The 27,149-nt window shown below is 32.2% G+C and overlaps 1 protein-coding gene and 1 long non-coding RNA gene across 4 annotated transcripts; one reads left to right on the forward strand and one right to left on the reverse strand.

Annotated features, from left to right (window-relative positions):
• Nucleotides 1-5,768: 5,768 nt before the first annotated feature.
• On the reverse strand, nt 5,769-12,282 carry LOC100778343 (autophagy-related protein 18f). Of its 3 annotated transcripts, none has more exons than XM_006582178.4 (8): nt 11,154-12,282; nt 9,557-10,024; nt 9,048-9,479; nt 8,437-8,670; nt 7,492-8,322; nt 7,224-7,393; nt 6,639-6,998; nt 5,769-6,458 (listed from the first exon to the last, which is right to left on the reverse strand). In XM_006582178.4, the coding sequence occupies exons 1-7, from the start codon at nt 11,376-11,378 to the stop codon at nt 6,641-6,643; spliced, it is 2,718 nt and encodes a 905-aa protein (XP_006582241.1). In that variant the 5' UTR covers nt 11,379-12,282; the 3' UTR covers nt 5,769-6,458; nt 6,639-6,640. The 3 variants fall into 3 exon arrangements, with proteins under 3 accessions (XP_006582241.1, XP_014632243.1, XP_025984773.1); XM_014776757.3 differs by having other exon boundaries at nt 11,144-11,280; XM_026128988.2 differs by lacking the exon at nt 5,769-6,458 and having other exon boundaries at nt 6,942-6,998; nt 7,179-7,393; nt 11,154-12,220.
• Nucleotides 12,283-23,028: 10,746 nt separating this feature from the next.
• Nucleotides 23,029-23,465, forward strand: LOC106799175 (uncharacterized). The gene is made up of 2 exons (XR_001388942.2): nt 23,029-23,168; nt 23,258-23,465. It is a non-coding gene; the product is annotated as an uncharacterized lncRNA (long non-coding RNA).
• Nucleotides 23,466-27,149: the final 3,684 nt, after the last annotated feature.

The following is a 27,149-nucleotide window of genomic DNA, read 5'->3' on the forward strand; positions in this document are numbered from 1 at the left end:
AAATTTGTGTCTAATTACCAACAATGAATATGTAGGTTATTATTTTTCAATGGAAAGTTGGTAAACATATTTAATCATTTTACATAAATTTTATAAATTTATTATTAATTTATTACTGATTATTAAATGTATTAATTTGTTAGTAATTATTAAATTTATAAGTAATTATGACTTTACTTATTAATTTATTATTAATATTAAAATTATTACTGGTTATTATATTTTACTTATTAATTTAGTACTAATTATCAAATTTATCAATATTATTAAATTTTAAATAATTATTAATGAATTTAATAATTATTAATAAAATAATAAGTAAATTTTTAATATTTTCTTATAATAAGGATTTGAGTATATTTATGTGGATGTATGCTGCACATCTTTTTCTTAGGATAAAAGGAAAGAGTAATAAATTTTACCCAAAGAACAAATGCTGCATAATTAGAAGTGGGTTGGTAGTAAAAGCTTTGGGACTTTGGCTATTTTTTTAAGTTTTAAATAAAAACTAATATGATATAATTCTAACGTTTCCAGAATTTTTGTCAGAACAAATTGACACTATTGAATCATAAATGATTAATTGACTTAGTCAAGACCCTTGGATTTTCGAAAAAATTTCAGCGGATTTTGTCAAGTTTTTTATACTATATAGTATCATTGATAAAATTTTATAAATCCCATAAATAATTTAGGCATTAAATATTTGTCGTTTTTCTTTTGCTGATTAAATAAATAAATACTCGTCGTTTGATCTCCTTTATGTTAAAATTGTCTCTAAAGTAAAATATATGATAATATTAAGGTTTAAATATTTTTTTAATTTTTAATTAATATCTAATTTTTAATTTTAATTTTTAATAAATTTTATTTTACGTTGAATTTTTAATAAAATAATAATTTTTTGTCGTTAACATTTATCCAAATTTCTGTTTAATCTTTAATAATTTTTTCATGTTAGAACAAAAACAAATTTACTAATTTATCATCAAACAAATATAAAGTTTGTTAGTTTATCAGAAATTAAAAAAAATATTAAAAGAATAAAATTAAACAATGCAAAAAAAATATTTATTAAAAAATAAACGTATAATTATGTATTTATTAAGGATAAAAAACATATTTAAACTTAATATTAACATATTAAAATTTAAGGATAATTACAATTTTTTCTTACTTTATAAACAAACTTATTTAGTGGAACTTTTTCTCAAATATTTACCAATCATGGTTTTTTATATTGCTTGTACGTGTACAAATTTTACAGAGGAGAGGATGGGAAAGACCCAGTCAGCACATGCTTAATTCAATCTCTTTACCTACCTATCCTATGCAGAATCAACTACTAAAGCTGAACAAAATTTGAAAAATGATTGAAAGTCACTTGCACAAATGAACACAATTTCATGGTAGATAGACAGAAATAGACAATCCAAGATAAGTACTTGTCCTATATTTAGACATCACACCTTAGAAGAGAAAAAATGGAACAATATATGGGTTTTTTTCTTTAAAAAAAGGGCAATAACGGAAAACCCACATGATAAGACTATACTTTGTACATAAACCCCGTTCTTGTTGTACTTACAGTGGGTCGAATAATAAGGAAGACTTAAAATAAATTTTAAAAAGAAATTTTTTATTTTAAATATGTTGGATATTTTTATTAACATATATAACTTTTTTTTTTTATCAATGTATCTTTATAAATACTAATGACAAATACTTTTTTTTGTTAGTGGACTTAAAACGTAAGTTTTAATTATTTTATCTTTGAACCAATCCTCCATCCAATATATTAACAAATTGTTTTGAGATATGATGCAATGTACTATTTATATTGAAGTATTTTATACTCAAACAAATTGGTTATTCTTTGTAATAAGTTAATTCTTTTTATACATAAATATCCTGATAGAGTAATCAATCCTTACCCAATAATATATTTATATATATATATAAAAAAATATTTTAGCTTGAACAAAAAATTCTTAACCGTAACTGTTCCATGTTCATTCATTAACTTGCAGTGTACAGCGATGACTCGACCTAAATTTGGAGTGAAAATTCTAGTGAAGTTTAATTAAATGAAGAGTTTAACACAAGCATAAGAAAATTGTGAAATTGTTAAATATCAACTGTTGACTTTTTCATCAAAGACTATAATTTTTTTTTGTTACAAGACTATCATCATTTTGCATTTTACCCTCTAAAATATACCTACATATAAAAATGTTTATAAAGTTATTACAGAATGGAACAATGTCAACCTCCCCTTGAAGGTAATGGAAATTAGATGAAAACCACCTCCTAATGACTACATCAAATATAATATTGATGCTGCTCTTTTTGAAGGTACAAAGAATTTTGGTATTGGAATGTGTTTGAGAGATAAACATGATAATTTCATCAAAGCCAAATCATCAAACATTTCCGGCAACCCATCCCCAAGAGAAGTTGAAGCTTGGGCACTCCACAAAGCACTTCAATGGCTGGAACAATTACAACTCTCAAATGTTACAATCGAAAGTGATTGCAAAGTGGTAACTGATAACTTCAATAGTTGTTGCAAAGGCATTTCGGATTACAATGTTAATTTAAATAAGTGTAGGCAACAAGTCTCCTCAATTCCAAATTCTATGATGAGTTTTATAAAAAGACAAGTTAATCTTGTATAGTTTATCATTTGACAAGGGCTTCAAGATTTTATGTTTCTTCTCGTGAGTTTTATTACATCCCTTCTTGTATTATTCCATACAATATGAATAAAATGATATAACTATGTTTTCTTTTTAAAAAAATGATTTCACAAATTACATTAAAAAACGCTAGGGGAAAAAAGCGCATCAAAATGGTGGACATGCAATAAATAAACAGAATTTAAGTAACCTTTCAATATTGTTGATCAATGACGTGAATATTTGCGTGGATACATGGTATTAAAATTAAAGAATAAAAATGTTGCTTGACCATCATTTCAACTACTATGTTGATGTTATGATGTGCTAACTGAACTGAAAAGCATGGAATGCTACTACTAATAGAAAATTACAAGAACGAAATGGAAATCTAGTTTGTGAGATTCAGTTTGGTCTAACACTCTTCATTTATCAATATTATATTTAAAATGTTTACGAAAAGAAAAAGTTACATATTAACGTTGAACAACTGGTGATGCTTGACAATTGACATGTAGTAGGACAAAAGCATAAATGTTAGTAAATAAAAAATTGATAGGCTAACTATCAAATATAATATATAGAGAGAGAAGATACATCAAGTTAATTAAAATAAATTTCATTTCAAAAATATGAAAATTATAAATTTGAGACATATATGATATAACCATAATAAAAAAAATTCAAAATTAGTTATAATACATGACCACTTTTTTATTTTAATTTTAACTATTAATTAACATATGATTTTTTTCATCTTAATATTAATGTGAAATATCCAGTGTCATGATGACAAGAACAAAGTTATTACAGGTTAACAGTTAAGATTAACATAAGATATAATAATCTATATCATATATATATAGAGAGAGAGGAATATGTATTAATTATTTTATATATCATAACATATGAACAAAGTTCTAGCGTATCTTAATGGTATTTATTTCTTTCCTTAAAAAGGGTTGTAACTTTCATCGTAACGAGCCAACCTTTCGAGTCTTTAAAGACACTTCCTTACATTTGCAGCTGGAAAGAATGTCAATTTGTGCTAAATTTGCATCCAAGCTATGCTACATACTAAGGTAAAATGTCCAAAACAGAGAAGTTCTTAGACTAGTTTGACCTTGTAAGCCACCAATTCTAGAAACATGCATATTATCATGATTTTCAAATGCTTTATATGCACGTCTATTTTACTTCTAATGTAAAGTTTTAACATTATTTGTTACTTAAAATTTTAGGTTAATTTCACCTCAAATATTTCTTTTTATAATATGGGAACGATGAAAATCAAATTTAAGATTTTGAATTCAAGTTTTATGGATAGAAGAAATGTTCAAAGAAAAACTCCATTGAAAGTGATTTGGCAAATTTCTAAAAAATTATCAATATAACTGGTAAATATTTGGTATCAATGCTTTGGTGATAAAAAGAATAGATCAAACTTAAGTCTTCATATATTTACCTCAACTCAAACCAACTAGAGTGACCCGAGTAGAATTTTTTAATCTTAAAATATTAACCAACATAAATGATTTTTTATTTTTTTAGAATAAAATTAAAAAGTAAAATAGAGGTTCAGGAAGATGAACACCGGTTTTTTTTCTACTTATTTTAATTCTTTTGAATATTTTTTTAAAAGAAATTAATACTTTTTAAAAGGGATAATCAAGTAAGAAATTAAAAGAGGAGGGGTAAATAATTCTTTGTAAGGTTAACATATATATTAAGTGCAAGTTGCAACAAGGTATCCAAGTTGTGCTGTTTAGATGATGGAGACACAAAACCTTAGGACATTATGGACCACGAAATGTTCCTTGGAGACATGCAAATCATAACCCAATGTTAATAATGTCAATACTTAGGACTTGTTTGGTAGTTAAGATACAAAAGAGAGTTCCATAGGATACAAGGGAGATGAGTAAAATGAAATTATGTCGTATCTATTATCTGATGTGTATTAGATAACTGTTAGATAACAATATAAATTATAGGATAGAGTAGTTTTATCCTATCCTACTGTTTTTTTTTTTTTTTTTTATCATGATCACGATTTGAAAAATGATATCTATATAAAATGATAACAAGGAATTGCATTGCATAGGAAAAAAATTCTAAATTTCTTCTTCATTGGTGTTTGGTTGTGTCAGAACATTTGTTCTATTGGATCCATAAAATAGGCATGAAATAAAAGCTGTGACAAAAAAAATAAATCTTTGGGCTTTTGTATTAAAATGGTATAATTTTTCTCCCCATAAATTACCAAAATTGATAGAATTTTAAAAAATTACGAAAATGGATAAATGAAAGATGAATTCAACATGAAAAAATTGTGCTTTTAAAAAGATAATTTCACTTTTCCAATTGTTTATAAAAAATTGTGACGGTTAAAAGACCCTCACAAATTACTTCGCTACATTTGAATCCGACATATGTTCATTTTGTGACGGCTAGAGAAGCCACTGTGGTTGTTTTTCAACCGCCATAATATTTTAAAAAAAAAGTATGAAGAAAATAAATCGTCCATTTTTGTGCAAGAAATGATAATTTTAAAATGAGAATGGAATGAAATGATTGTTAAGTCTTTTTACATAAAATTTGATAAGAATAAATAATCAAACTTTTTCTTAAATGTGAGATGTTAACAAATTAATTCTAAGATGAAAAATTTAAATTTAGTCAATATGTAAAAGTACAACAAATTAGTCTTATTGATAATTTAATAACAAATTGATCCCTAAATTTTATAATTTAATATCAAATTAATCATAAAAAAATATAACTTATTATTAAATTATAAATTAATTTTTGAATATTACAACTTAATAACAAAACAAAATGATCTTATTTCATTTAAAAAAATTATTTTATCACATTTTTTTACGTATTCAATGACTAATTATATTTTTTATCTTATAAAAACTAATTTATCATCACATCACACTTTCAATAACAAATTTGACTATTTATCAATTTAAAAATGATCATTCTTGCTATCTCTCATAACATTACGAATGAAATGGAAATTCATTATAAGGGAATCTATTGTTTGTGAAAAATCCATAGTTCTTCAGGCCGAAGACTGTATTATTCATTGCAACTTATGATCAAATAAACAATACTTAGAATATAAGCCAAAAGATAATATACATGATTGTTCTATTATTTACACTGCGAAAAATGCTTATTTGTACGAAATGTTTTTTTTGTAAAGATGCACGAATTCTCTGTATTGCACCAAAGCAAGTTTTACAGTTTTTTTAATTTTTAATTAAAAAATATTTTAAAAAAAGATATTGGTCCACGTTATCAATTCCTGCGTCTCGTACTGTGTTTTGTTCGTAACAATTAGCATTGCCCTTTACACTATACAACTGAATTTGAATTGTGAGCAAATGCATAAAATGATAGAATAACGATGCATCCTTAAGCTTAAGGTGATGTTTGGTTTAAGTGTTTTCTATTTTCATTTTCAAAGAAAACAAAAAAATAAGAGTGGAAATATAAACATTCAAACCATGCATCACCTTACTTTCTCACTTTACACATCTTTTCTAAATCTTTTCACTTTAGATGAACTAAATCTATTACAACTGACGAAAATTATGATATGCATTTGTCTATTATTTAAAAGGTCAACTGAAGAATCCCAACGTAATCTCCACATTTTGGCATAGCAGTCAAGCCCTTATAAGTTACAATTCAAACTTCTCTACCTCTTCAACCATAATAATTAAACTTAACCAAGCCTCCAATGCAAAATGAACCAATATTTCATACCTATTAAAAGAAAGAAATTATATTCAATTATTTTCAACCATAGCTCAACTTATATATAAACAACCAGATTATTGTTCAGTAATATAAAATAATTAAGACATATTTGTAAATCAATTTAATTATCTCCAGAAATTAACCATTTGACAATATCTATATCAGAAATTAAAATATCACTATTACCTTCATTCAAATTCATCTCCTTTTTCCTTGCAGTGATTCTCCAGTTTCAGGCCTTTTCTGTCACTATTTACAAACATTTGATGAACATCCATGTTTAAGTTCTCTCTTCTATTATTTACAATCTCTGGCCAAGTATTTGGTTTAAGGGTGTTATTGTTATTTACGAAAGCCTTTGTTTCTGCTGGAATCAAACTATCACCCCGCTCATTTCCTTCAATCCCACTTTTAAACTCAGCAATCGTTTCACCAGAATTATTTATGCAATCAGGAAAACCCAAAATGCCCCTGGGTGAAATCCTTCCCTTTTCAAAGGAACTTTGATGCAGAAGTTGTTCATTTAACTTGTTATTAACAAGAGTCCTGCGTGAAAACCATAGTTTTTCATTCACATAAATAAACTGTCTCCTTGCATGCAGCAAAGAGTACATGCAATATGAACATAATCAATTTTGGTATTCTCTAGCCTTCGAAAGTGAGGTAATGTCGTTATGACAAAAAAATTAATAGCAAAATGTCGAAAGCCTAAATCTTTTGACCTACCTAATAGATAATTAGTAAGTTAATTAGTTAGTCATCAAAGCAGACCTTATTTGTTGAAATTTTGAGGTCTGAATATAGTCAAAAATTGGAACCAAGTCTTTTGACCTAGCTTGTATCACACGAGTTGGAATCTTTTCGATCTCAAATTCCCCTTCGAGAGCAGCTTCTTCATCCATCATCAAAGTAGCCTCTTTACCCACTGAATGAAAATATATCTGGTTGGCAACAAAATCATATATTTAAATGTCAAGCTATCAAGCATCGTTAAAAAAAGCATTAAAAAAATGCATTTTCGAGTTTTGAGATAACATACCCCAGTCTTTCCCCACAATGGCGTCTTAGCTTGATGCATTTGCAGTTCAGCTTCTGAAATATAAAACTGATGCTCTTTCTCAGAACAGGGATTCCATTTCACAGTTACATTCTTCATTTTAGGGCTAATGATATTATCCTTCTTCACTTCCTCTGAATATAATTTATTGCTGTCTGAAACTCCATTCTCTCCATATATGTCAATAGTATCTTCTCCCTCTCTCCAACTATATGCCAGGCTTATATTCCATTTCTTGATAGGCTCAACAACTACTCTTGCATCGGTCAGTGGGGCAGATTCATAAGCAGGTGTTACTCCAGAAACAACACCTGAGTCTTGACTGTTAATTGTCTGCAGAGCATATTGTATCATAGAACTGGTGGGTGAAAAGACCAACAGATGATGCTTTTCCTTGGAATAGTTCCCATTAACATACAAGGTACTGCTGTCTTTAAAGTTACGGAAAGATGAAGCAATAGCCCCAGAAAGGGAACTCATCCTATTTGTTGCAGCTGCAGCAGCTCCGGTTACCGTGCTTCTCCAACCATTAGATCCATTCCTAATTCTGCTTACGACAGAAAGTGTGATTGGAGGACCAGCAGCACAGAGGCTCTGTGGTTTACAAATTTCTAAGGCTGAACTATGAGGCCAACGAACTGCTTGATTATTAATGATATCCAATCCACCATTTTTTTCTGTTAAACTATTGTCACATGACAGAATACTTACAGGTCCTCCTTGAGGATTTATAGCAAATAGATGGCTAGTGCCCCTTGAGGAACTTATCATAATCCACCTGCTATCAGCACTAAAACTGATATCTTGAATAACCTGAAGAGTCAAATACAGATTTAAAAAAGGTCTCAATTACTTGTAGAAGCATTTTGAAAAAGAAAATGATCATGGGTTAATCCAAAGGAAAAATGGACAAGAAGTTGAACTCACTGCATTTGTCAAGCCACGTTGCAGCCTGTAGAGATGAACATAAGAAGGGTCAGCATCAGATGCTGACACTCTCTCATATCCAGGGATTATCTTAAAAACATTAATGTTGTGTCCCTGAACAGAAGCAGTCAGCAATATGGTCCCACTAGGATCAAAGCATAAAGCTGAAATAGGACTCTTGTGGGCCCGGAATTGGGAAATGACATTTTTACTGACTATATCTCTGACAATGACCTGAAAGAGAACAATAAGTTATGCTAGTGAAACCAAAATATTAACTGTAGTACCATCAATTACTGTATTATAGAAGGGTAACCTAAACCAAAATACACAGAAAGATGCAAAACTCTTATTGCAAATTTGTAATAGACTGTTAGTTCCATAAAGACATAACCATGTTTGAAACTAAATTTGAGCCAATAATGAGGAAATACAGTGACCACAATTTCAGGAACAACATAATGTTAGGAACTACCTCAGACCAGATGTGCACAACCTAAGATAGGGAAGATGCTAGCTATCATATCTATTTGGTGTGGAAGATATTCAAGCATGATATGTACATTCCAATAACAAGTGAATGCAAAATTATGATGAAGAGCAGTATTTACCATCCCAATGTTATCCGCATCTGTTGAATGGCCATTAACGATTCCATTTCCTTTTGGGCTAGAATTTACCAAATGTATAGAACCGCTGCTATCTGAGCGAAGTTCCGAGCAGTATCTGGCAAGTTTTTTATACCCCATATCTCCAAGTGTCACAATCCCAGCAGCAAGATGCTTGCTAGACTCTTTGGCATAGTGTGCGACCAAACTCCCATTTGAAGAAAAACCAGGAAAGCTTGCAGAAGGTGTCAAATGCTGTGGGCTGACATGCCCAGAAGTGGCTGTTGCATCTGGGCTTCCACTATAGGCCAGCCATCTAGGACCCACTGCAAGTGGTCCAAAGCCAATGCCTCCAGAACCGAGACAATGAGTGACAATAGGATTGGTAAGTAAAGTATACTCTCTTTCTAAAGTTGTGGCAGAAAGACAGTGTATCTGCAAAATAAAGATACCATTAAACATTATAGGAAAACTAACTTAGAGGAACTTAATATAGATATTAGAAAGTATACCTGAGTAGCTTGAGAAACAGTTACTATTCGAGAACTGCATCTTACAGAATAAACAACTGATCTAAACTTTAGTACATGAACATTTGTTCGGGACCTCATAGAATAAAATTGAACAGTAGTTGGCAGATAGTTTCCATTCACTTGGGCATGACGGTTTAAAGTGCCCCCATTGCAAGTGGCACCCAACCCATCTTGTGTTTTGTCTCCTCCAGCCAACAAACCATCCGTACAAACTACCAACAATGGACGCTTGTCTGCAAACTTGTCCTCTGGTTTCTTTGATACAATTGGAGTTGGTACCATTTGCATAAAAGAAACAGGACCATCCTGTCTGGAAACTAGGTCACGGACATTATTTGAATCATCAACATCCCAAACCTGGAAACCAGACCAATAGCCTAGAAGAAGTACTTGCCGCATGACTTCTCCATGGCCGCCCTCTAATGTGTCAAACCCAGCCCAAATAACCTATACAAATTAGGAAGAACTGAAAAGTGTTACCTCAGTCCTAACAAGATAAAAAAAAAAAAGAGTACCAAATTTTCAATATTCATTATGTAAAGAAGCAAAAATAAATCAGATCTAGAAGCATGAAAGGGAAGAACAAAAATAGTAAATGCCATACATACATCCTGAACCAACATCTATTTAACACAAGGAACAAAATAAGAAATATGAGAATAAGCACTATCATTTATACTAAAGCTAAAAACCAAAAGGCCCTATAGTTCCAAAACGATAAGAATCTTTGGTTAAATAATCAATTGCATAGGAACATTATATTCATTATATAAATACTACCAAAAAGTCCAGCTTTGTTCTGACTTCAGAAACTGTTACATTAAAAATTCAATCAATTCATGGGTGCATTTGATGCATGTTCAGGGACATCACATGCAGAACAGCGCAGTACAAGGTGTTGAGTCACAACATATGTCCAATATTTGATGGTTGATGCACAACAGAGGAGCTAAACTCTTACAGCAATGACATACTACAATTTGTCATTGCTGGAGCACAGGTATCATATATAATTTTCAGCTTCTAGTCAAACTAACTTTTAGGAGCAAAAACAATGTTGCACTCGGGCAATAAAATTAATAGAGATATAATTCATTACAAGGTGCAATAAATTTGGTTAGCTGTGTTTGTTATTCAACTTTCTCAAAATCCTATTTAATGGTGACCATGAATCCCACAAATGGGTTGGCCGTACATCTGGCAAAAGGATATTTTTCTAACTTCTAACAGCTCAACAGGCAAAAAAAAAAAAAAAAAAGAAATCTCTCAACCAATATTTAGCCCATAATATTATGACACACTCATATCTAACAAAAATGCTTATCCCTTCTTAACAGATGGATGCTCAATACAAGCAAATAATCAATCTAAACTAATTGGAGAACATAGAATCAGCAATCACCTCAGCAATAAAAGCAAATAATTGATCTAATTCCATCATATCAACAATCGACAAATATCACAAGTAATCGTTACGAGCAAGCAAGCTGCAATTCACCAACTAGATCATCATGTCATGATAAGCAAGCAAGTTACTATTTTCCAGTTCAACCCATTAGAACTCACTCATGCATACCCGATCACGGTCAGCATCATCATCCTTATCCAAAATTGATGACGCAAAAGAGGCAGCAGCAGACCGAGCAACAGTGGAAGCACCCGATGAAACAATTTTCAGGTAACCAGAGAGAGTGTGAAAGGAGGGAATAAAGCCATTGATGTTGGTTCTGCCACCACTACCACCAGCAGCAACACCTCCAAGAAGAAGGTGCTGTTGTTTCTTGCCATCATTCTTACCCATCCCAATAACCAAAGAGATGAAAATAACAGCTACCAACAGCCACAAAATCAAAGGGTCACCACTGATTCTTCAAATTCACCCTTAAATTCAATCATCACCCTCTTCTTCCACCATCAAGAACCAAAATTAAACTAAACTAAACTAAACTAAACTACAAAATCAGCAAAAAAAAAAAAATCACTATTTTTTCACAGCTGAGGCCATAAATGTACCCATGTATAACCTCTCAAAAATCATCCAAATCACAACCACCCCAAAACAAAACTTACCTCAAAAAAATTTCCCCTTCTTCGTGTTTTCCCTCAAAACAAAAACACCGAAAAGAAAACACAACCACAACGAGGAAAACTGGGCAAGAAAAAGAGATTGAAAAATTTTAAAATTCAAAAACTATAAAACAAAAAACAAGTTTCTAAATTTTTCCTTTTTTCAAACTTTCATTGAAAGTTGAAGAAACCCACGAAAATATTTAAAACAAAAGTTCACGGGTTAAGATAGAAATTTAATAAAAAAATGATTAGTATTCCTAATCCCTAATAATCACAAATGAAATAATAATAATAATAATAATAATAATAATAATACAAATTGTGGCAAAATAATATGAAATTCAAACGTATATTTTTTTTTCAAAAAAAAAAATGTGTGAACGGCAAAAAAAAGGTAGAGAATTGATGATTTAAGATATGAACGATGGGAGGGAATTTAGGGGAAGTTAGGATTTTGGAAAGGGAATCCGCTGAAAAATCGCTGGAAAACAGGGAGGTAGTGATCTGAGGAGAGAGAAAAAAAAGGTAGAAAGAGAAACAAAAGATAACAAATGGAGCAAATTCAGAATAAAATAAAATAAAAATGTATGAAAAGAGCCTCCGTTCAGGTGTTTACGTGTGTCCCTCTCTGTTTTCTTTCTCTCCAAAACCAAAAGCATGTATTGAGTAAAATATATTAGGATGTCACTATAATTTTTTCTGTTTTAGAAAAAGGTAGAAAACGTTTAATATGTTACTTTTCAGTTCCTGAATCTGTTTCTTTGAAAATATTTTTATTTAAATTTTAAATAAACCTATTTTCTACTCTTATTTTTTTTTATTATTTTTGACAACGAAAACAAAAAAATTCAAATCAACGAAATTCCACTTTTTCATTTTCAAATGCTTTTTAATTTCAAAAATTTATTTCAAATCTAATAAGCGTTTAATGATTATAATTATTTAATCATAAAACTATAAAAAAATTATTCTTCTTTTAGGTCTTGTCAGTTATGATTATAAAAAATTTGAATTTCAGTTACCAGTATAATATTATATCTTTTTGTATATATTTATGAAATAATCTCGATAAAGTTTCACATATTTATTCATTTATTAAATATATATTTTTCTATCTGAATATAAATAATAATTATTTTCAACAGAATATATTAAAATTAAAATTGACACAATTAAAATTTAATAATAGTTTTTTCGTTTTAATTTGTTTCAACTTTGAAGATATCATTATGAATGTTGTGAAGATTATGAATGTTCTAAAATTAAATTAAGTAAGTGATTTAAATCAATATACAAGTTAAAGAGATGATGATAATTAAAAAGATATAGATAATTTATCCACAAGAAATTTAAAAAAAAACCCATAAAATTAGAGTAAAGAGAGGAAAATTAGTTTAAAGAAAAAATGACAGGAACACATTTTAATAACATCATACTGATTTTGAAGTTAAAATTAATTGAAAAATGACAATGGTAAATCAGATCATATTTAATAACTCTATACTGATTTTGTAATTTTCAATCAAATTTAACTAATTAGAGAAAATATATGTTTGAAGTAGATGTTTCTAATCTTTCTCTTAGTTTAAACCAAGAAACGGATATGAAGGAATTAGGATGAAATGAAATGAAAGGATTTAAATTTAGAAGATAGAGAAGCAAAAGAAATTTTTTTGAAAAAAAATAATATATATCTATATATATATATATATATATATATATATATATATATATATATATATATATATATATATATATATATATATATATATATGCATAAAGGAAGAGTGCTACATTTGTTTGAGAGAAGAGAATTTAAACCAATTCAAATGTGAGAGAATAAACCAGAGCTCTCATACATGTACGTTATATAATTAATATTTTAGTCAATACATTTTATAGAGTAAATGATATTTTAATATAACTAAAATCTATAGTAAATAAATATTTTTAATGTATAAATTATATTATAATTAAAATTTATTATAAATAAATATCTTAAAATATGTTATACAGGTTAAATTATGCTTTTGGTAATTTATCTTATTATTAAGCTTCATTTTGTTTTCTTATCTCTTAAATTTGGATTAATTTGCTCCTTTTGAGCCAATGATCATTCTTTTTTTATTTTTTGGGATATTATTTTTAATTTTTTTATTAACTCAAAACAAAAAAAATGGTTCAAAATCATGTTTCAAAAATTGATAATGATCAATATTTTAAACTGACGACGTAGTTGACCAAACTTTACAAGATCAAAAATCAAAAATATAATTTAACCTAAATTTTGTTTTAAATTTACAAAAATAATTTAAATTTTAATATAATTGCCATAAAAAAAGACATAATGAAAAGGATAGAGAATGAAGAAGATCAACTACACATATGAGATAATTGAAAATTAGTTTAAGATGATTAGGAGGTCAAGTTTTTTGCTATATGTAAGTGTAGTCATTTTTTTAGAGGTATGTAAGGGTAGTCTAATGCCTTGATTATCAATATTTCATGTTTAATTTCATTGATCACAATTCTAAGTGAAACTATCATTTAAAACACAAAATTTAATTAAATGAATTTTATGTTACTTTCTAAGCAAGTTTCAATAGTTAATTAAACTTAAAACAAAAAAAACTTCTAGAATAAAAAAATAGTTAATTAAACTAAAACTTAATTAGACTGTAATGTGAAACAAACAATAAATGCTTTCACTTTTTTAGGTGAGTAGACAATCAAATATTTTATATACAATTAGTTCCATGATTTATTATCATTCTAGATTTTTTACGTTTACTAACAAAAGTTAATAAATAGATAAAAGATAATAATTTTTTTATAAAACTAACTTTATTATCAATATTATTATGGATATAAGTGTGATAAATTACTAGTAATCCTTTTCTTACTATTAAATCGATTGAAAACTTAATTAATATTACATTGAAAAGTTAAAATGATATTAATTTTAGGATATTTTTTCTTTTAACATAACAATTATTATGGGAGGAAGAGACTAAATTATTATCATTAACCATTTTTAATCATAAATGGCCTTTTTTGAAATTTTAAATTAATCATGACAATGTGGATTAAAATAATATTATTTTATACTACATCAAATGTGCACTTAAAAAAAATTATAGAAAAAAATTACCTTGGACCAACCCTTACTCATATTAATGATTAATCAGTCCTTCCATGTTATTAACATACTAAATGAATTATTGGAAACAATAAACACAATTAATTAAATAACTTTCACTAATTTCACAGTTATTTTTTGTATTCATTCCAACACGTTTCATAGATCATCATTTGGAAAAACTTAGAAATCCTACCCTCTCTCATTGGCGGTGTCAAGGAATACAAGGGGCTTTGGGAGGGAATTTTCATTTTTTGTTTGTGACACAAAAATTAAACCCTAAAACACCCTACACTTTATTTTCACATCCAATCTCTCACTTGGGCGACTCCCAAACTATCTTTCTTTACTTTGAAATTGCAACCCTTCCTCCTAATTCCTCCCGATATTTTCTTTGAATTGCTCACCTTAGAAGCCTAGTACTTAAAGGTTCCATAGTTCTCCATCCATTCAAGACCATAGTTCCTCCATCCTTTTTCACTTGAACAAGTATCTGGTGAGTTATTTTTCAATTTTTTTTTTCATTTTGTGTGCGACACTCTCCCTTTTGGCATATTGTTGCAAAAAAATCATCAATGATGGTAGGGGTGGCTCTTGTACCCTTGAGTATTAAATCCATGGTGAGATATTGGAAGCCTAAGTGGTATAACTGAAACCATGGTAATGAGCTAGCTCTTTATTCAATGCTTTCAAATGCCAAGGTTTTAAATTATTCTTATATCTATGATATTCCCTCTCTATCTTTTGAATATACTTTAATGTTTGAATTTCTAGCACTTAATGAAAATCAAGGCTTCTATGAGTATAAGTACAATCTCTGATCAAAAGCAAGATGCATTTCAAGGCCTAGTTCGAAGAGAAGACTGAAGTAGGTATAAGCAGAAAATACAATATACAAGCCTTCCACTACTACAAAAGCAGAATTCAACGTCGGTTAAAAACGGTATTCTACGTCGGTTGACGACCGTCGTCGTTTGCGACGACGTAATAAATTGAATCGATTTCAACGACGGTTATCGAAAACCGTCGTAGACATTCTACAATTCTAAGACGGGCTGCCGGACAGTCCCGTCTTAGAACTTACGAAAGACTACGACGGTCATGGGGACAGCACCGTCGTAGACATAATCGTGTTCTACGAAGGTTGTGTCCTAGGGACCGTCGTAGAATGGTCTTAATACTACTACGGTCTTTTGTAGATGACCGTCGTAGTTAGTTGTAAATTCTACGACAGTCTTGTCCCACGATCGTCGTAAGAGAGGGTAAATTCCACTATGAATGGGCTTAATACTACTACGGTCTTTTGTAGATGACCGTCGTAGTTAGTTGTGAATTCTACGACGGTCTTGTCCCACGACCGTCGTAAGAGAGGGTAAATTCTACTCTGAATGGGCTTAATACTACTACGGTCTTTTGTTGATGACCGTCGTAGTTAGTTGTACATTCTACGATGGTCATGTCCCATGACCGTCATAAGAAAGGCTCAATTCTACTACGGTGACGTCGCGGTGACCGTCGTAGAAATGTGCAGGTTCTACGACGGTCTTGTCGATAGAACCGTCGTTGAATCTTTTTTTTTAAACAACAAATTATGCAGTACATAGGACTATATATATTTTGTATCCAAGCCTTGTGGATGTCTGTTCAGGTTATAGTACGTGCATAATTGTCCTTCAGTGATGAACATGATCCTAAAAATGGGGAGAAATATACATTTAATTAGTCAAATTTAATCATAAGAGCACATAATTAAGGAATAAAAACATCATAAGCAAATAAAAATCCTAAGCAGATGAAAATGTTTCTTAGAAGGATACATGCATGATAACGTCTCATTATTTTAAAGTCATTAAATTAAGACACACAACTTAATTAAGTATCCCTAGTGACTCAGTCATTTCTCCATTGAACTGATTACCTTGTAAGAAGATCTGTTGAAGGTCACAGCTTGGTTGATGTGTCCCCCTGTAGCAACAACAACAAACAAACAAACAAACCCATAAGAGTTAAGATGGTAATTTAGAGGAATAAGAAATTTGCCACAAACTTAGCAATTCCAGCTCTGTAGAAGGACCATGATTTGAGCTCACCTGCAGGTTTAAACAAAGGAGCTGGGGGGTACCTCCTTGTAGTCCTTGTCACCACCACCCTGAGCAGAAGTTACCTGGGTTTAAACTCAGCAATTCTAACTTTTAATGTTAATCACACCACAACATTATGATAGACAATTAAGTACAACTTCAGAAGTTAGTTATCAAATATTAAGTGAAACAAAAAGCAGAGAGAAAATTAATTTCAATATACAACTCAAGTATTAACTGAAACAATGTACTGTTCAAGGCACACGCCCACAATGAAGGGCTAGATAGGAAATTGGTTCCATCACTACAATTGAAGTTTAATCATAAAATACATATGAAAAAGGAAGAATGGGCATTCTAGTTATAAAAAAAAATTCTGCCTTCAACGAAAACTGTTCCTAAGTTATCTAATTTTTTCTTGGTTCGCATTTCTTCATTTGGATAAAATATGCCGCCCATTTATGCCGGAGTGTGGTCATGTATCCACACTCGTAGTTTCCTGTTTGAACATGACTCTACAGGACATACGCACACACATAACGTTGTGAATTCAGTCAACGCAAACACAAATGACATCCATATGGCATTTGGAATTTAAATAAACATGTACCTTTGCTTCAATCCACTGAGGCCCATGCTGAGGTGGCTTTCCCTCTGTAATTTTGGTGACTGATTTCATTGCACTATTTTAAATATAGAAACAAAGCATTACGATCATTGGTGGTTTGATGTAGGATTGCATTGTGTCATTGAGGCACGGTAGAGGCAACACTAACTTGTTTACTGCACCCTTGATGGCAGCATCCGACTTCTTTCGCAAAGAACAAAACCAAACCACTAGATTGTGACCTGGGGACAATACAAGGAGCTGCCAATGGGCCCTGAACAGATAAAGGAACTTCATTCAGTCAATATGTTCAACATAACCGTAGTTGACCAACATTATTTGCTCAACTTACTGATTTAAATAAGGTTCTATGTAAATTTGTTTTCCTGCTTCCTTCAACCACCTTCCAATGTAATTTTCACACTCTTGACGTCTAGTGTTTGCATTGTGGATACACTGAGGTTCAAGGAACCCATACAATGCTCCATAACCAATGCTCGCACTCCAATCATGAATAAACCTATGTAAAACATTTTTTCATAAAAGTTGTTAATAGGTTATTTAAACTAAGTGAATTGTACAGTGTACAAATGTTTGAGCTAATAAACATATACACTTACATAAGCCATAGCTATAGAATGGAGATGTTTAAACACTTGTCTCCTAAAATTATCTCGCTCACATCAGCGTGTGTGATGAAGAAGCCATCTTGGACATTATTGATCCCAAATTTAGCACCGTCCCATGACACCTGAACAGGCCTATGGTAAATGTCGAACAAGTTCTTCACCAACTCTCCCAATGGATCAATAACCTCAGCTGGCTTTTCCTCCTCAACAGTCTTTAATGGTGAGCTGACATCCTTCTTTGCTTCCTACAAGGAGTACAAAACATTAAAAAAAGAGTTACGTAAGTAACCATTTTAGAAAGTCATTAATGTTACTATCCATTAAAGATGTTATTACCTCAGGCAACATGGGTTTGACCAAATGTCTTGGCCATGGAACAAAACTCCTTAAAGCTTCTTTCACAAACTTTATTTCTGATGTAGGGATTGGAACCTTCGCATCACCGAAAATAACTTCCACCACACTCACCCGAACAGCATCATCAACATAGGGCACGTTATGGATGGTGCCAAAATTGTCGCACTGTTTGCCTACTGCCACTAATTTGTTGGAGTTCTCGGCAGTTACATGTAGCCCGACGCTGTCACCATTCAACTGAGAGGGTTTTTTAGCTAATGCATTTGTCTCTGCTGCTGCACAGCTTCCCTTCGTGCTTACCCTTGCTGCTAATAGTTGTATATCATGTGGCTGAAGTGGGGCTGAATGTTGTGATGCAATTTGTGACAACTCCAACTTGATAGCTTGTTGTATTTGTCCTTTAAATGTGTCCATAGTGCGCTATTTTTCCTCTTCTACCCTCCTCATCCACGCCTCCTCTCTTTTAATGTTTTCTTGTTTAGCCTCTCTTCGCCATTCTTCCTTTAGGTTACCAATTATATCAGCCAATTGTTCTACAGTGATGGAGTTTGATGAAGTGGTAGACCGACGCGATGCTGGACCAAAGTACTGCATAATTGTAACCCCTGTCCCAGCCCCACGTACACGACCAGGATGCTCCGATCTTCCAATAGCCATGTTCAAAATATCGTCACGTCCCGAAGGCACAATGCTGCCCTATCTACTTTGCTCTTCCAAAGAGTCCTGTTCAAATAACACAAAACAAGATCAAGGCATACAGGAAGTTGTCATTGAAAAGTTTGATTTGTTTGTCAGTAACAATTATTATGTTAGTTGCTTACAATTTTGTCAGCTATTTCTTTGGCGGCTTGAGATGTCATCTGGCCATATTGTTTTGTGCGCGCACTCTTCCACTTCTCATGTCTAGAAATTGGGGATGGTGGGAGGTACAATGAAGGGTCCTCAGTAAATGCTGCTTGTTCTTCTCGTATCTTCCTTTTTTCAACCATTAATTTTTTTTTCTAGCAGCTCATAGCCTCCCCTAGACAACAAGTGCGGAGAGTCATTGTATTTTTTAATCTCTTGTGCCTTTTTCCGTATCCCCTTGAAATTAAAAAAGAAGCATTTGTCAACGATGATGCAAAACATGTGTTGCAAGGAAAAACATGAACAGTTTGTAAGATACTGAAAACATTAAAACTGGAAAAAACCTGCCAGGTAGGGGTTTGCCTCATTTTTGCAAACTTGGCCCAATCTTTTGCATCAATGCCATATTTAACCAAAGGATCATCTTTTGGTTGCCCGTCAGTGTTACCATACACATATTTTGTTGTCAACGCCGACTTAAGTTGCCGCCAACGCGTTGCCATCGTTGACATCACCTTCTTTTTGGCATTATCACCCTCGGGGATGTCGAATTTTGCCTACAAAACATGTGTGTGAAAATAAAATGCATAAACATGAATGTTTGTAACAAATATTAAATGACCAGCATGAGGGACTTACCAATACGTCATCCCATATCATGTTCTTCAGTGTTTCAGGTACATCATTCCAGGTAGAGTGAACAATTGGAATCTTGTCTCGTGCCACAACTCCAAGATAACTGTGAAACTGATCCTTGTGAGGTCCGGATCCTCTACCAGTGGCTGGATTCACACTGACTGTTGCCCTTGCTTGATCCAATGTTCTTGCTGTCAACCTTCTTAGCTGAGTGGCTTGTCTAGTTTTCCTAGACGTCCCATCAGAAGGAATCTCGGCCTGTGTGGGTGATGGCGGGGGTGTCGTCATTCGAATGACCGTGCTGAAACAAAATACATCAGGACAACAGTCAGCAAGCAACCATTACTGCACACAAATTATTAGCATTGTTTGTCTATGCATTCAGTGGTTATATGCAGCACTTATGATACAGATAAACACAAACACACACATTGTTGCATTCCGAGACTAAAATCAAACCTATTCTGAAATTGAAAAGCGTGTTTCTCAAAGAGGGTAGAATGAAAATATGGTCCTGAAGATACAATGCCTAATTGTCTACTATATTTGGACTACTGTACGCATCTTTAAGAAATTAGGGGGATTCCACCCAATTTAGAAACATTATCTGCAATTCGGTGCACATCCTTGAAAGATTTAGACCTTGCAGTTCCTCTTGAATCCACCAAAGAAGGTTGCTATTTGAGACAACTTATTTTGGATGATTGTGACAATCTTCAAGAAATTAGAGGGATTCCACCAACCATAGAGTTTTTGTCTGCAACAAACTGCAGATCCTTGACTGCCTCATGTAGGAGAATGCTATGGAGTAAGGTTAATCTTTGTTTTCCTTAATTGGCTATTTGATTTCATATTTGGTATTCGCATTGATTAAACTCTACATGTGTTTCTAATCATATGAACTATGACTAACAGGAGTTGCATGAGGCTGGAAATAAGAGATATTCTTTGCCAGGAACAAGGATTCCAGAATGGTTTGAGCACTGCAGCAGGGGACAATCAATTTCCTTTTGGTTACGTAACAAGTTCCCAGTGATATCTCTCTGTCTTGCTGGACTCATGCATAAGCACCCTTTTGGACTTAAACCTATTGTGTCCATTAATGGCAATAAAATGAAGACAGAGTTTCAAAGGAGATGGTTTTATTTCGAGTTCCTAGTATTAACTGATCATATACTTATATTTGGTGAAAGACAGATGAAATTTGAAGATAATGTGGATGAAGTAGTTTCAGAAAATGATTGGAATCATGTAGTGGTCTCTGTTAAATGTGCATATAAAATCAAGAGAATGAACTTGGAAAGAAATGTATGGGACACAATTTGATAAATCAAATATTTAAATGACAAATTACATATCACTAACACTAAAGTCATTCTTGGGCTTTTAGAAATAGTGCCTAGACTCCAATTACACACTCATTGGTCCCATTCATCTTAAAATTCAAATGTAAGAGCAAAGCAAGCATGTGGAATTGTGGATTCTACCGAAACACAAACAGAGGAAATCCTTAAAAAATTTTGAATTAAGGTAAAAAGAAAATAAAAAATAGAATTTTAAACTCAGAAGATCACCAAAGAAAAAGAAAAGATCTTTCCTACTCTCTTCGAGACTACATAGAATATTCGCATCATATATACCTTTATCTAATCCAGGTGGATCACAAAACAAAACAATGTTTCGAAAAAACTTATAGTTTAATTCCTACATATGTGCCATACATCTTCGCAAAATTATTCATATATACACTTATAATGGTGCACCATTAATATTTGTGCCATACAAAGGAAATAAGCCTGTTCATTTACGAAGTCCTTCAAAGGAAATAAGCCTGTTCATTTAATTTCTCCTACAGTTTATAAGAGGATCCGCTTTTACAACTCAGAACAGGGGCTACCAAAAAAGATAATTGCTATAATGATCCATGTCAAACAATTTTGGGTACTAGATCTTACTGTTGTTAGCCACATATTTGGATAAAGACTTGGTTCTGATGAAGGAATTCTGGTTGAGTTTTTGGTTTCTACTATAGCTAATTGATCAAATGACACACATGTGAACTATAGTGTATTTGGTTTCTCATCCTCTCAAATTCTCAAAAATCTAAACTGATCATGAAAATTAATAATTAATTACTTCTTAAAAGCATACTCTGGATTTTTAAAAGCAACTATATTAGAATATCAGATTTTTTAAAGCAACTATAATTTTATAAGGTGTTTGCTCTTATAGATGCATTATTTTGCAGTTACGTTCTGAAAAATGAAAAGGCTGACGTGTACCGGCTATCTTATTTGGCAAGCAGTGGACCTGGATTTGGTTAGTGACTTCCCTTTGGTGGCTTGAATTTCCTGCTTGTAATACAATTTAAAAAAATGTTATAAAACTTGTATATGCTATATGGAAGTAGTGAAGAAAAATTACTTTGTGCTAGGTGCACATTGATGTCAATGAAAAATTATTATACCTGATATATTCAGCTTAGTCACTGGAAAATTCATAGTTTATTCACAATAAATTAATTTATGTATTCAACACGGGTAAAACTAATTTTTCTGAATTAGTGTTAGTAATAATCAAGCTTCTGATGTTGGGTTTCAGCTCTACTTTAAGCTGCAAGAAAAGCTAACTTCAAAGGTACTTTCAGTGAAATATCAGCAGGATTTACAACCGAGAGGTATATTTATTGAATTTGATCCCTCAAGAATTCATGCTTTATTATTATTACTATTTTGGAATTGATAAGTTATTCTTGATAGAGAAGACTGGGGAACACAACATCTAAATGGCAATAGTAACCCTCACACAAGGATAAAGTTTACTGTTTGGCAGTTACATGTTGTGAAATTGTTATATTTTTAATGTGACATATATAGCACATTATTAATTTCACTCCTCTAAAATTAGTAGGGTAAAATAACTAATCTTAGTCGTTGATGATAAAATCAACTACTGATATTTCAACATATTCATGACTTGTTTTTCAGGTGAATGTAATTCCAATTTGTGGGAAGGGGATGTAAAATCAAAATCCTACCCTGAACCTATAGTGATAACATAAGTTTTGTAATTTGTATTACATATGGGATAAACCAATACTACTTGCTTGGGGATTATCAGACAAGTACTTGCCCCAGTCTGTGGCAGAGCAGTTTCAGAAAGGAAATCCAGCACAAATCCAGCTTAAATTGATAGAAGGAGCTGGTCATATGCCACAAGAGGACTGGTAAGCAACTTTAGTTAACATAGGATTTCAGTGAATAGTAAAATTATTTGTTCAACCTCTTAAGAATATACCCTTTGTATTTTTGACAGGCCTGAGAAAGTTGTTGATGCTTTCAGAATGTTCTTCTGATTTCAACAACTAATTGACCCTGTAGGCATCCAAGTGCTTTATTTCATTAGAAGGGCATTCTTGAGTTTTTCCTTAATTAAATTGTAAATTTAGTATGCCTTAATTTTTCTTTTCTTTTAATGATGATCAACAAATAAAAGCATAGCTTTCTTGAAATGAATTTGTCTCATATATAGTTGCTTAATTATATGTCTCACATATAATTAGAATATCAGATTTGTGTCAAAATTACACGGCAGGGAGTGATGAACGACCAAAGATAAGGACTTAAATATTTCATATATACTACATATCATTTATAACTTGGGAAGTATGAAACTCTTCAAACATATTTTGAACATTTATATCCCAAACGCAAAGACAGAAAAAAATAGAGTCCGATCTTCCGGAGAGCTTGAAGACCATGAAAAAACACAGTTTGGCTCAAAACAAGTTCCTCCCTCACTTCAATTCAATAATAAGGTGCAGGGTAATAGCCTCCAGGTTGCCCAATGCCTCCAAATTGTGGCATTCCATAAGGCATCACAGGTTGCGGGGCAGGAGCATAGTAACCAGGAGCACCAGCAACTCTAGACAAGCCCAATTGCCCTTGCATCCCATCCCTCCCATACTGCTGCCACAGCTGTTGTTCCTGCACAAGCAAATGTTGCTTCCTCTCCATGTCTGCTATTTGCACGTATGAAGGCGGCGGCACCATCAGTGATGCTGCAAACGGATCCTGCGGCCCTACAGCTTGAACAGTTCCATTCGGAGCAGGCAAAGCCAGAACCGGGTTGGCGCTCTTCCCGAGTCCAGGCAGTGCCACACTACTAGCACTCCCACCACTCAGCTGAGTTGTGCTCACATGTTGCCTCACAGCCCCTTGATCATACATCCCATTCAGTAACAGTGGATCAAACTCGCCTGCCAAGTCAGCCTTTTGCCTTGACAAGTTACTAGTATTTGTCTCATAAATGTTCAAAATATGTTTGAAGAGTTTCATACTTCCCAAGTTATAAATGTATATGTATATATTATATAACCCGAAGCCGACAGAAGAAAGAATTTAATACCCTAACCAACTGCTAAGACCAGAATCTAGAGAACGAACTGTGTGTGAACATGCTACTCACACACTTTTTGTTCTCTTATATGTCCCTCTCTCACTTCTTCCCTTTAAAACAACCACCATTCCCTATTTGTCTCTCACTTGAAACTCATAACAATGTTCACAAATGGATGCAAATTGTTTTAGGCTGAACAAGAGCTCAGCACTATGTTCAACTCACTGGAACACCATCAAACGTAAACCAGAACATCCTTGTGTGGCTGCAATGCTCAGAACGCCCTCAGACAAACATCACAGGAGAAACAAGAAAAACTAATGCCTACAAAGATAACTTGTTTAATCGTTTAGCAATACATCATCTTTCAAAAAGCGTTCAAGAAGCCACAGATTCATAATAACCCTTTTTGTCACTTTTTGTTGTTGTTTATTTCCAAGGAGAAAACTTGTTATAGTTTTGATTCCGTAATTTGCAGGACTCAGTAACAATAAGAGTGGGTTTGAGAGCTTGGTTGAGGCAGCTACTGTGGCTAAGCAAAAATTTGACCCTATTCAGCAGCAAGAGGTTATCATTCAAGCTCTTCACAAAGCATTCCCAAAGCCAATACTTTCATTGGTGAGTTCATTACTCATTATTAGTCATGGTATTAGAATTTTGATTTGAATGTTTTGACTTCTTGTACTTTCTGTCTTGTCTTGACCACGACTTCTCAATTCTATTTTTTTTCTAACGAGGATAATTGTGATTGCATCTTAATCGTGAGCACCCCCCTCAAAAAGAAAAAATTAATGTATCAATATAATCACATATTCATAGAATGTCTTTTGTTAATCATCTGACTTGGTGAGATTTAATGGGAATTTTATTCAGTGTTTGATTTTGGTTTTATATGCTCTAAACTAAACATGAAACAACACTCAGTAGAAAGCAGTGATAGAATTAATTTGTTCTTTTTGAAGTGGATTATCTATCTGTATTTAAAATGATGGAAAGGGTTCAATATGTTAGTCATTTAGATTTTTTTTTCTTGGGTAGTTGTATGACTGTACTTGTGTCTTAAATATGTCTTTTGGTAATTAATTATGATTTTGTCATTGGTAGCAAATGTCTCTGCCCACAAAACTAACAAGTATTATATTCAATTTAGTAACACATTTCCTGAAAGACAAGAATGTTTTTCAACTTGTAGGAATTCCATACCCTGATTGAGAAAATACTGACAAGGATAACTAGATGGATTCATTTGGTGTATATTTCCTAATTTAGCTACATCCCAGAAAAGACTCAATTATTTTTGTGATTCTAGTAAAGAAACATGGTCTGTACTATTCTGTTATGAGGACTGATTTTTGGAACTAAAACTTCAATTTTTAATTGGAATATACCTGTTACGTTCTTGGGCTAAGGTTTTGAAGATAACTAGTCACAATTTCATTATACAATTTTTATATGTTGTTTGTCTTCTTAATTTGTTTCTGTCTTCTTTATCCCTTACTAAGGTATCGTCACATCTAAACTTGTGCACAGGGGTAACTTGACACTTGTACTACTGCCAAGTTCTGATCTTCGTCTCTCGTTCATAAGGGATGATGGTAGAACAGAGAGATTATTCACCCTTACCAACAAATCCCAATGCTCTGGTGTTATGGTTGATGAAATCCCAACTGATAGTTCTGGCCGATCCTTCCTTGTAAGGACTCCAGATAGCAGAATTTGTTATTTCTGGTGCTCTGAAAAGTCCAAGCTTTTGGGAATTGAATTACTTGGAAAGGTAATTTTAGCTATTCTTCTTGATTGAACTTATTTGCTTAAATTTAATGTTGTAGTATTTGATATGAATTTATTCTGCATTCTTCGTTGTTTCTCCTCTATTTTATTGGAATTTTGAATATATTTAAAAAATTATTTATTTTATTAAAATAAATAATTATTTGAAGAAATAAGTTTAAACAACTGTAATTTTATTTCACAGAATGCAAACACAAAAGCATGGTCATCAGTCATAAAAAAATACTATTCCTAAGGAGATGCAAACACAAATAAGGTATGTTAAACATGCATACTTACAATGAGAGCTGTTTCCTGGTGATGATCCCTCACTTACTGTAATGCTCCTGTTCCAAAAAAAACCCATAAATTAGGAACATGGAATTGTCTTACTTAAATATTAGAGTACAACACATACAAAAAAAAAATGAAATTTTAAAAACAAACTGAAAATTGACATTACAACTATGAACAGAAAAATAAGGAAAGCAGCACGTTCAGACAAAATTTTGATAGCCATTATTGGTTCCCATTTACACTATCCTACTCTCAGTAAATTAGGCAGTTATGTAGGTTGAGTATTAATGAAGGTGATAATTAAATCGAACCCATAACAATACAAAATAGTAGGTGGAGTGGGTTACCACATAAATGATAGGCAGTTAGGTGTCGTTATTTTCCCATAGCCCTTCATGATGGTCATGTCTAGTTGCATGTTCAACATCATCTTCGTCGGTGGCCTCCATCACAGGTATTTGGTCATTGACAAGTGGCATATCAGTCACATCGAATGCTGCATAATGACTATAGTCGGTCATATCAAATTTTCTGCCTTGTATAACCACGGACCAAGTAGGGTCAGATGGATCTTCGACATGAAAACTTGTCTGGCCTGCACTGCCATTATAAATGGGTCATCATTGTAACCACCCTTTTTAAGGTCAACTAAAGTAAAGCCCATTTTGTCTTTGCGTACCCTTGTATTCGCATGAACCCATCGACAACTGAACACAGGAACTCTAAATTGACCGTAATCCAG

The sequence above is a fragment of the Glycine max genome, chromosome 6, assembly GCF_000004515.6.
Source record: "Glycine max cultivar Williams 82 chromosome 6, Glycine_max_v4.0, whole genome shotgun sequence".
NCBI lineage: Eukaryota > Viridiplantae > Streptophyta > Magnoliopsida > Fabales > Fabaceae > Glycine > Glycine max.

Bases quoted from the DNA above. Each gene is read 5' to 3' on its own strand.
- LOC100778343 (XM_006582178.4), bottom strand. From the start codon at position 11,378: ATGGGTAAGAATGATGGCAAGAAACAACAGCACCTTCTTCTTGGAGGT. The intron at 10,025-11,153 runs GTATGCATGAGT...TAATTTGTATAG, and splicing joins ATGATGCTGACCGTGATCGG to GTTATTTGGGCTGGGTTTGA. The intron at 6,999-7,223 runs GTCTGCTTTGAT...GTTTTCACGCAG, and splicing joins TCAAAATTTCAACAAATAAG to GACTCTTGTTAATAACAAGT.